The sequence below is a fragment of the Vigna umbellata genome, chromosome 3, assembly GCF_029865625.1.
Source record: "Vigna umbellata cultivar VRB3 chromosome 3, Vumbellata_1.0, whole genome shotgun sequence".
NCBI classification, from domain to species: domain Eukaryota; kingdom Viridiplantae; phylum Streptophyta; class Magnoliopsida; order Fabales; family Fabaceae; genus Vigna; species Vigna umbellata.
In genome coordinates, this window is record NC_142167.1 from 8,954,122 (window position 1) to 8,965,175 (window position 11,054).

At 34.7% G+C, this 11,054-nt stretch overlaps 1 protein-coding gene across 3 annotated transcripts; it reads left to right on the plus strand.

The window, feature by feature from the left end:
• The first annotated feature begins 1,305 nt into the window (after positions 1-1,305).
• RIN2 (RPM1 interacting protein 2) lies at positions 1,306-10,218 on the plus strand. 3 transcript variants are annotated; one of them, XM_047306888.2, is made up of 13 exons: positions 1,306-1,446; positions 2,005-2,451; positions 3,002-3,079; positions 3,702-3,788; positions 3,900-4,021; positions 5,529-5,625; positions 5,720-5,822; positions 6,107-6,264; positions 6,368-6,505; positions 6,596-6,663; positions 6,749-6,979; positions 8,013-8,391; positions 9,767-10,218. In XM_047306888.2, the coding sequence occupies exons 2-13, from the start codon at positions 2,212-2,214 to the stop codon at positions 9,821-9,823; spliced, it is 1,758 nt and encodes a 585-aa protein (XP_047162844.1). In that variant the 5' UTR covers positions 1,306-1,446; positions 2,005-2,211; the 3' UTR covers positions 9,824-10,218. The 3 variants fall into 3 exon arrangements, with proteins under 3 accessions (XP_047162844.1, XP_047162845.1, XP_047162846.1); XM_047306889.2 differs by having other exon boundaries at positions 1,314-1,441; XM_047306890.2 differs by having other exon boundaries at positions 1,319-1,391.
• The last annotated feature ends 836 nt before the right edge of the window (positions 10,219-11,054 follow it).

The following is an 11,054-nucleotide window of genomic DNA, read 5'->3' on the forward strand; positions in this document are numbered from 1 at the left end:
AGGATGGATTGAGGTTGGTGACAGAAAAGGAGAAGAAAGTGGAGAAGCTCGCTAGAGAAGGGGACCCTTGTTGCCGGAATCTGATGGGGTCAGAGTAAAGCGCTTTGCCAGCAACGGAGTTTGGGATGGCGGGGTCAGCGCATTCCACATGGAAGGCGTGGTTGCAACCGGGAACGAGTCGAGCGGGTTGGTCGGTGGCGATGTCGTCGAGGCAGACGGCGCATTCGGAGCCCATGAGAAGGTCTTTTCCGGTGATGGAGGGAAGCTTTTGGAGCTGCGAGGGGGAGAGGCCGGCGTCGGAGACGTGCTTGGCCGGTAGGTGGGGATCGGGGTGGTGAGTGCTGGCGTACCATAGAAGACACATGTAAACGACGAAAATGGCGGTCCAGCATGTCCAGCTTGTCGAGGTTTGGCACAATTAAATCCCCCAATTCAAAAATTTAATTTCACAAATTATGAACCCTAGAACAACTTAATTAATCAACTTAATCTCAGTTCAAATACTTAAACATCCAACGTGGCAGACAGAGAATAGAGCAAATCAGTGATCACGTGGCAACGCCGTTTGGCACATCCACTGAAACTTAACACCGTCCAATTTTAAGGACTATTACTCAGAGTTTTAAAACAAGGTTTAATAGCCAATTTAGTCCCCACTTTGGTTGAAAAATCTCAATTTAGTCCCTCGTTATAAAAGTGTTTTCAATTAGTCCTAACTTTTAAAATAGTGGGTCAGATTGGTCCCTTTCGTTAAATATAAGTTAACGAAATTAATGGATGATGATGTGACACAGCTTAAAGCTGATGTGTTAGATTGGTCCCCCGTTAGCTTTAAGTTGTGTCACATCATCATCCATTAATTTTGTTAACTTATATTTAACAGAAAGGACCAATCTGACCCACTATTTTAAAAGTTAGGACTAATTCAAAACACTTTTATAACGAGGGACTAAATTGAGATTTTTCAACCAAAGTGAGGACTAAATTGGCTATTAAACCTTAAAACAATAAGGACTAAAAATCATCAAAGTTCTGAGTAGGGACTAAAACCAAAATCGCTTGATAGTTCAGGGACTAAAAACATATTTAACCCTTTTTTTTTCCATTATTAATTGAGTTATACAATTTTATTTAAGTAAATTTAATAACATAACTTTTAGAAAGAAATGTTCAACTACTTGAATGAATATTTTAATGTAACAATTTTGCCTTTAATTTTAACAAGTAATTATTTTAAAAATTTCTCCAAAATTATTGACACGGTATGGTATATATAGTTTTTATTTATTTTTTCTTTTTCTTTTTCTTTTTCTATCTCTTTCTCTTTCCACCTAAATTCTCCCCTCTCTCTCTCTCTCTTTCCTGGCTTTGTCTTGATTCCGATGCGAATGGTAATTGCAGAAACCCCAACGCTCCTTTCCTCTCCATCCTCCTAGATCGAGTCAGGTTCTTGCGTGTTTCATTTTCATTCCTTTTTCTTTCTTCCAATTTTGATTTTGCAGTTATCCATTTTCAGATACAATAAAATTGTTTTATTTATCAACTTTCCCATCTATTACCCGTTGAATTTTATGATTGATTTGGGTTTGTTACAAATTCTCCATCATCTGCGAACCATGATTTTAGGGTTTTCAAGGATTTTGAGCTTGATTAGTGGATTTGCCGGTGATCGGTGGGAGGATTTTGTGTTGGAGAGAAATGGGATTCTATTAATTTCGGTTCTATTTTGTTGGTGTTGAATTTGAATTGGAAGGGAAGTCGCTTTTGATGTTTGGGTATTGATAACTCCCTAGGAAAAGTTTGAAATTCGCACTTGCCTTGACTCTGCGTTCATTTAGTGCTTGCAGTTGCAAATTTGAATATTACCTTTTTTCCTTTTGGTTGTGTAAATTCCCTAGCCGGGAAATGGGTTGTGGATTGCCTTCACTGGGTTCAGGGTTTTCTATTATGCATCCTTTTTTGTTTTTTTTTAGCTGATGACTTTGTTAATTCTTTCTCTTTTAGGGTATCCTATTTTATCCGGAGACCTGACATGGTAAAAGCTGTAGCAGAATGATGGTGTTCTTTTAAGCTGATTAATTGACTTTGCCCTCTGGTTCCATTTGATTTTGAACCATTTTTATGATGGGCAAAGGATTCTCTATAATAATTACAGTCAGATGAAAATTCAGATAATTTTTGTGGGCAAAGAGGCTGAAGTTATTATTAGTAATGGCTTTGAGGTTTATAGCAGTTTCGGCGGTTTCTACATTTCTAAGCTTTGTGGGTCTTCAGTTCTGCACAGACTTGTCTTTGGATAAACTTAGATCAGATGGACTAATAGGCTGGAATTTAATTCACTTGGACGATGCCAGCCAAGACATTGAGTTACCCTCGGGTTTGTACACCACCATAGGGCTACTGCTGAATTGCATGATCAATTTATTTGTCCTTCTTAATCTTTGTATCAAGGTGAGTTTGTTATATTGAGTGTTGGTTACTAAGAATTCATGTATTATGCCAATGTATGATGTTGGTTTGTGGTGGCCTGTATGTTCAGCCTGGGCTGAGATTGTGTACAATAATATCATTCAATATATCTGCGTGCTTAACTTTATGTCAAGAGTCTCACTTGCCTCGTTACAAACTAAAGATGGAGGGAGAGATAAGTAGCTCTGGTGTAGAATGGCCAGGTGCATTGGTGTAATTTTCTTGTGGCGTTTTTCCTATTTTGCCCTAGTGAGTTGATGCAAGAATAATCTAATATAGTTTCTGGAAAAAATTGGCATGTTATCATTAATCTGTTCACTGCCAGAGATTTGGGACACACTTTCTTCATTAGAGAAGGGTATCAGTTTACACATTGTTTAGTTTTTCTTCTTTTTCTTCCATTTTTTACTTTCTTAGCAATCTTGCAGGCTAAGGTGCCCATGGTTTTTGTCCATGATAGGATAAATCTTGTTAATATTGTATATCAGTTAATATACTTATTACTGTTAATGAGCCCTCTTATCACTTGCAGGCTGTGTTTTTCTCAGAGTTATATGCTTCTGAAACTCGTAAACTGATTGAGCGTCTAGTTAATTATGTCATTTACAAGGTTAGTGCTTTTTTGTTTCACTGGTTTATCAAACATGTCATTGTGACTTTATTCTGATTATTGTTGACAACTTATATTGCTAAATTATATGTTTTTTTTTTTAAATCACTTAATAGAGTATATTGTGTCTGATGTATAGATGGGACCTACGAGCCTCACTTTTCTCATGTCTCCCATTCTTCTGTTATGTTGAATACAGAACTTTTTGTTGATGTCTGGTCTGGTGTTGGAATGGCTCCTAAGATGTGTGTTTAAGCAGGATTTAATCACCTAATTTACATGATCAATTTCCAGTGTTTCTTATATATCTAAATTGTGGAGTCTCTGGATAAACACATAATAATGTGACATGTCTACCATAAGTGGCAGTGAATAGGTTCTATGATGTTTTTCTTTTACTAGCCAGTTTGATTTGCTAGGATGCCAAGGGAAACATCTTTATGATTATCATTATCATTATTATTTGAACTATCCACTTTCATTTTTTTTATTTTTTGAAAACATTGTGTAATTGAGAAGTTTATTGGCATTAAGAACTCTGTCATTGATGAACTGTGTAATGTTTATCGGTCATGAATTGACACTACTTAGTTGTTATTTATATTCAATGATGGATGGACAGGGAACATTTCTACCACTGATTGTGCCACCAACAATTTACCAAGCAGGTCTTTGGTCAACTTGGTTGACTGTGCTTTGCTCACTGAAGGTAGATATTACTCTAAAAAGAACAAATAGAGACAATTATGTTTAGATTTGATATGTAAAAACAAAGAAAGTGTTTAGTAACTTGTTCTGATATGCTCAACATATTGCATAGATGTTTCAAGCTTTAGCTAGAGATCGTTTGGAACGGCTGAATGCATCTCCATCTGCCACACCCTGGACGTATCTTCGTGTATATTCGGCATTATTATTTGTTTTCATGGCTGATGTTCTCTGGTACTAATTTCTCTATTTTTCTGTAGCAATATTGTTCATATTATTGCCATTGCAATTACCATTATTAATATACTTGATATTCTTCTATTCCCTACTTGGGGATGGCTTTTGTCCTGGACACAATGCTTCCAATGAGATTCATATCCTGCTCTGTACATAAAATCTGCTAATATGCATCTCAGTTTGATAATTAAGCCACTCAGTTATCAATAGTGGCCAATAGTGCAGCTGTTGTTCCATAATGGAGCATGGTGACTGCTGGCCACTACAAGGAAACTTGTAGCATCACATTTTTCCTATGCACAAATAGCAGCCAGAACGGGAGTCGAATTGTGGAAGATAGTGATGTGCTGCAATTCCCTATTGCATTTTTTGGACAAACCTTGATAGTCGATACACATTTTGGCCAAGCTCACAAAATTTAATCCTGACCCATCCCTTTTCTGGCTAAGACTCCTTGTTCTGCACAATAGCTCCCTTTCCATCTTTCTGCCTTCTTTTTTCTGTTTCCTCTTTTATTGTTGTCTTATCTCTTATGTAACTATCTTCCTTTTAATTTATTTTATGTCTTCGTATCCTTTTTGCTCTATGATCTATCTATCTTGTAATATAAGTTCAAACACAGCCAGCTTTTATTTTATATTTCTATTTTCTTAGCTTGTTTGCTGTTCAACATAAAACATTTAAGCAACCTATTGTTTGAAAAAGATATGCCATATTATCTCTTTGTTTTTGGGAACTGACTTTATTTTCCCTTTACAACTGTAGACTCTCTTTTGCCATTAAAAGAACATGAGTGATAATGAGCTGGAGTCTTTCTTAGTTTCTGTTACCTAACTATGGCATATGTGTGACATGGTTGTATTTATCTGTGTTGTGTAGCGTATTCTTCACACTACATGGTACTAAAAATCCGCAAATTGTTCTGTTGCATCCCTGTTTTTTCTTTTTCTTCTTAGAAATTTGATTATCTTCCTTTCTTTATTTCAATTGACTTCATTCTTTAGCTTAAAAAAGACTTTTGATCATTAATTATAAACCTAACATTAATTTTGGATTTGTTATAATTGTTTATCTTGTATCCAATTCTCCGTATACAGCTATCCCAGTTATGGTTAAGAGTTGGCTACTCTGTGCTGCTATGTGGGATTAATAACCAAATCCTAGTGGTTAAATAGGCTCTTCTTTGTTTAACCTCATTTGATGAACTAGCTTCAGTTGATACTCTACCCATTTGGCATCTATCTGAAAGGTGTTTTTTTTTAATCTAATTCATAATTTTAAACGTTGCTTGTAAATGAGTCATGACAATCACCAACTATAGTTTCTAAAGTGTTTTTTTGGGAGCTAAGGGTGTAGAATTTACGCATTTCCTTTTTGAATTTATAGTATGAGCAATGTACATTGAATCTGATTATATTTAATTTCATGACAGCTGAAACAATTTTTGTTATTATTGTAATTTGATAGCTTTGACATGCTTCTGACAACTTCTGTATGCTCGTAGGATAAGGCTTTGTCTGACAATATATAGAACACATGGGTCCTCTATGTATCTGCTATTATTCTTTGAGCCTTTCAGTATTGCTTTTGAGACCCTACAGGTATTTAGACTTCTGAGATACATTTTTATCACCTGTTTAGGTTCCAGTGGGGAAGTGATGCCTGGTTTAATCTTTTCTGAAATATAAATTGTAGGCTATTTTGGTACATGGCTTTCAGTTGCTTGACATATGGCTGCATCATTCAGCTTGCAATAGGGATTTCCGATCACCTAAACTGCTTGACACATTAACTGCAGGTAGTTCGGATAAAAGTCTGTTTTTTAAGCATTTAATAAGTCAATTATATGACTGGGTATTAAGAACAAAATTTTCCTCTGGATGTTCTCTTTACTTTGTTGGTTTCCAATTCTAATATTTTTTTTATCTTTTTGAAATATAAGTCTGTTATCTGAAATAATCACTAATTTTCTTTGGTTTGTCTGCATGAATATGTACAGCTTGGTTTCTTAAGACAAATATTTTCTCTTTTTGTTTGGAGGAACTTAATTCTAGCTTTCCTGATTGAGTGGTTTTACTGCAGGTTCATTGTTGGAATGGAAGGGAATTCTTATTCGTAACTTGGGGTTTTTCCTAGACATGGCTACATTTTTCATGGCACTTGGCCATTACTTGTATATATGGAGGCTTCATGGCATGGCTTTCCATCTTGTAGATGCAGTGCTATTTCTAAATATACGTGTAGTTACTTCCTTCTTAATTCTTTGTGAATTTTACTGTCCACAGAAATTTAACTGACATTTGTTTATTAAGTACTTGTAATCATTGGTGCTGTTTTGAGCAGGCATTACTTAGTGCAATAGTAAATCGCATAAAAGGCTTTATCAAACTAAGGATAGCTCTAGGAACACTTCATGCAGCTCTTCCTGATGCAACAACAGAGGAGCTAAGAGCGTATGATGATGAATGTGCTATTTGTAGAGTATGCTAGATTTCTGAACTCTTTCTTTGTGATTAATCTTGGTATTATTAGATGTATTTTTGAGTAATATTATGGATGTGTTTATGACAGGAACCAATGGCTAAGGCTAAAAAGCTAAACTGCAATCATCTCTTCCATCTTGCATGTTTAAGATCTTGGTATGGTTGTTTTTATGGACATCTCTATCTTTTTCTCTTTGGGTTAATTTTTGTGAGGCGCTATTGGTTGCTTTACTGATTTCAGGTTGGATCAAGGCCTGACTGAGATGTATACTTGTCCAACTTGTCGAAAGCCACTTTTTGAGGGCGTCCCTGAAAATGAAGCAAGCTCTGACACAGGGACTATGTCTAGTGATGAACAGCTTGCACGCCAAATTAGTGCTGGATTAGACCGGCCAAACAATGCTAGACATGCCATGCCTACCGGATTGTATCCAAATCAGACACTAAACACTCCTGAAGGTGTTACTTGGAGGTTTAATCTTCATACTCAATGCTACATGACCTTCTGTCTCTCTTTTGAATTTAAAATTTATTTATCTGTTAATTTTTTATTTTGAAAAGTTATTAAACACAACTGAGGTGATATAAAATCTACCAAGCACAAGTGCCTAACAAATAATAAAAGGAAAGAAATCAACTCAACAGAATTCCCTAATCACTCAGTAGAATTCAATCAATAAGCACCTGGAATCCTTGAGGAAGCCAATAAAACTGTTCTTTCAATAAAAGGAGCCTGATAGGAATCTCTGATGGAGACCTATGATCTATGTTCGCTTCAACCATAAACACCACAACCCTGAAAAGGAGGACACTGCAGCATGCTCTTTTGTTCCTTTTTGCTACTAAAACCTGAGAAAAGGCATTGAAAGTGATTGCAGAGGCTGGTGAGACCCAAGGCAAGAAAAAGAATTCCAAGGTGGCAATTCTGATGTTGCCTGGTCACCTCTCAGCATGGTAAAAAATGACTGGCTAGCTTTGGAAGTACGTGGTATGGGTATCAGGAGATGTAACTGTTTAGGCCTATTTGTCTTTAAAAGATATTTATAGGGGAGGAGAACAAGTTTTTCGTTCACTGACTTTACCGTTGGAAAGAGATTTGGAAGAGAAATATATTATCACTTGGGTTTCAAATCAAATTCTGTAGAAAGCCAAGCATCGGATTGTATTAGCTCTCCAAATGATGCTTTTTTCTTTTAATGTATAGTAGCTTAAATTTTTTGTATTAAGAAACCGAATCCATCTATTTGAGAAACAAAATATGATCAAGAATCAAAACTAAAGGATACCGACTCTAAAATAAATTATCTCAATAACTGATGTTAGGAAATATTACCCAACTTTCTCATATTTGATTTATTATAAGAAAAGAATGGTTGATTAGCCCTTTTATCTCTACTTTATATTGACATACTTAGTAGTTGTCTGCTGCAGTCAAAATATATAGATTTGTTATCTTCCATGGATTGATGCATTTTATTTTACTGATTTTACTTTTTCTTATCTAGGGGTGCAGGGCTGGACTCAGGTTGGTTGCATTCTTGGCCAAATCAAGGTGTTGATGGAGCCGGTCCGTCTACTGCTATTAGAACAGTTGGATTGGGAAGAGTTCAAATGATGATGAGGCATCTTGCATCTGTTGGAGAAACCTATGCTCAGACTGCCTTTGAAGATTCTTCTTGGAACCTTTGGCCCATTAATCCCTCTCAGGCTTCTGCGAGTGCTTCAACCATTCCTCCTCCTAATGGAAGATCATTAGGACGAACTGGTAGTTTACATTTAAGGACTGCTTCACAGCCTCCAAATGATAATGTGGCTAATATACTTGCCATGGCTGAGACTGTTCGGGAGGTTCTACCTCATATTCCAGATGACATGATATTCCAGGTGTGTTTGAGATTATTTGCAGCATGATATTTATAATTATTTCAGTTTGTTCAGACTAGTTTTGTCTGAGCATCTAATAATAAGCATGCTGATGCTTGATGACCAACAAAAGCAGTTTAGATTGTCTACTTTAATATGCTGTTATAGTAACTACTCAGATAGATGCCCCGTCTGCTTAGAAGTGAACTTAAAGTGGTCTGTTATTCTTGATTCTGCACTTCGTGTTTATTCAATGCCACCACAGTATATGATATTTGAAAATGATAGATTTGACAAAGCAGTATTATCTGTAATACACTGTCACTTGCATTTTATGACTTGTGCAATACATGGATAACAATGTACTGATGGGTTAATCAAACTCTGAATGTGATATCATGTTATAAAATGGTAGATACAATTTGTTTGGGCTAACTTTGTGACAGGAAAAATTTAAACAGAAGTATCTGAATTCACTCCCTCCTCTTTTTTTTTCCCCTTCTGCCAGTCATGGCATATACACAAAAATCTTCCTTGAATCTTCCGTTCAACCTCGTCCTTCTAGCATAAGTGAGACGTTAATCTACTGCCTTCTCTTTATTTGTTCCCGGATTGGCTATAGTAATAGGAGGATATCTGTATTGTCACAAATCCATGACATGTACTCAATTATGGCTATAGCAGGCAACTAAAGAAATTGTCTAGGTAGTATACCCTTAAACTTTCATTGTGAATGAAATAATAGCACTGGATGGACACGTGTGATTGCTTTTACGAGCAAACATGTTATCATCAGAGTTCATTCTCAACTTGTCAAGTCAAGAGTAAAGTAAAAAATGATGTTGAAAATTTTCATCATCTTGGATTGCCACCTCTATTTTCTCTTGGATAATAGACATTGGATAAAGCGTTTGTTAGTTTAAGTGTTATACTGTAATCAAGCCAAAAAAATTTATTATGATTTTTAAGGTAGTTTTTCTTACAAAGTGGTTTAGTCTAATTTAATCATATAAAATTGGCTTATAAGGTCAAAATTGTCCTCACCTTTTATAGTCTTTGGTTGATGAGACTTGAGCTTTTTACAGTTATTATTAAAGTCAACAAATTTACATATAGAGAATGCAAAATCTTACATCAAGTGCTCAATTATTTAATCAAAGTTTCAAGGGTTTATTTTTCAAATATAATAGTTGATGGGGATGTACTTGGATGCAATATAAATTGTTTCTACAATATCACTGCATGTATTATCTATTTTTCTCTCTTTAAGGTTTTATTTTCCAAATATGACAGTTAAGGGGTTTTACTTGTTATTTTGGGTCCTTTATTTGATTGTGTACATTGGTTGCTTTATGTAACGTGTATTAAAATCCAAAGCATTTGACATTGCTTGCAGGACTTGCAAAGAACAAATTCTGTTATGGTTACTGTGAATAATCTTCTTCAAATGTGACTTACTAAGGTATTATTTTACACCTCAAGGAATATTATGAAGAATGAAGGATGTAGAGGCACTACGTTTTATGTCCCTTGAAAAGGCATAGGCTTCATTTTATGTATATAGAGTCAGCACATTCAATCTGTTGTACTGAAGAAAGAAAGCAGAAAATATATAGGCATTTTCTTTCTCTTTCTCTCTCTTCTACTTGAATCAGTAGTAAAATAAATGTGGGGTATGTTCCCAAAGCTGGGCAAGTTCCTATCTGTCATTGTTCCGTTTGAATTGTAATTTTGAATATGTTGCTACCTCCAAAATTATCTTGTAATTTTCTTTCCACTCCCCACTCCATTTTGTGGGGTTGGCAGAGAGAGACAGGGATAATATACATATCAATTATCTTAAACTCACTCAATATTGGTCAGGCAACATATCTAATTCCAATCTCTTATAAACTATATTTAATTAAGGAGTGCTACCAGCACATTTTCGATTACATTTTCTCAAACCCCAATTAATAGTGGATAATATTTATTCATTTTGCAAATTAGGGGACACTCATTATATAATATTCTCTCGGTTCTACTTTCATGGATGTTCTTGAAAATTTATTCTAAATTAGTTTTTTGTTTTCAAAACTAATAGTGCATTCAATGTTATATTTTATAGGATTACTTAAAAATTACTTTATGCGTTACAGTAAGTAACATGAATGAAAAAGTTTATTTATTTCATTTTTAAGTGTTTATGTTGTCCAAACAGAATTTAAATTTAATACATATATAGTTCAGTACTTCTCGTGAAATAGTACTCAACAATAATTTGGAAAATAATTTATTTTAAGAGAATTGTGAAGTAGAAAAAAGAAATGAATCTTAGAAAAGACTGCAACCCAGAAACAAAGTATGGTAAACATTTTATATTTATTTGGCTTTTGTAATATTTACATAATTCTCATGGATTTACCTTTCCACTTGAGACAAAATATTGAAAAATTCACAACTACAAAAGAAAACAAGGAGAACATAAACAGGAGATAAGAAGATAAAATATATGTTCATAGAAATTAATTTGTCAATTACATGTATATTGTTTGTAAATTCTATCCAGTAATAAGATTAATAAAAAATTCTTTAATTCTCATATCAATATCTATTATTAACATTATAAAAGAAAAACTCTTAGAAAGATAAAAAAAAATATACTTCACATGATCTAGAAATGATACAAAATGCAATTGTCTATA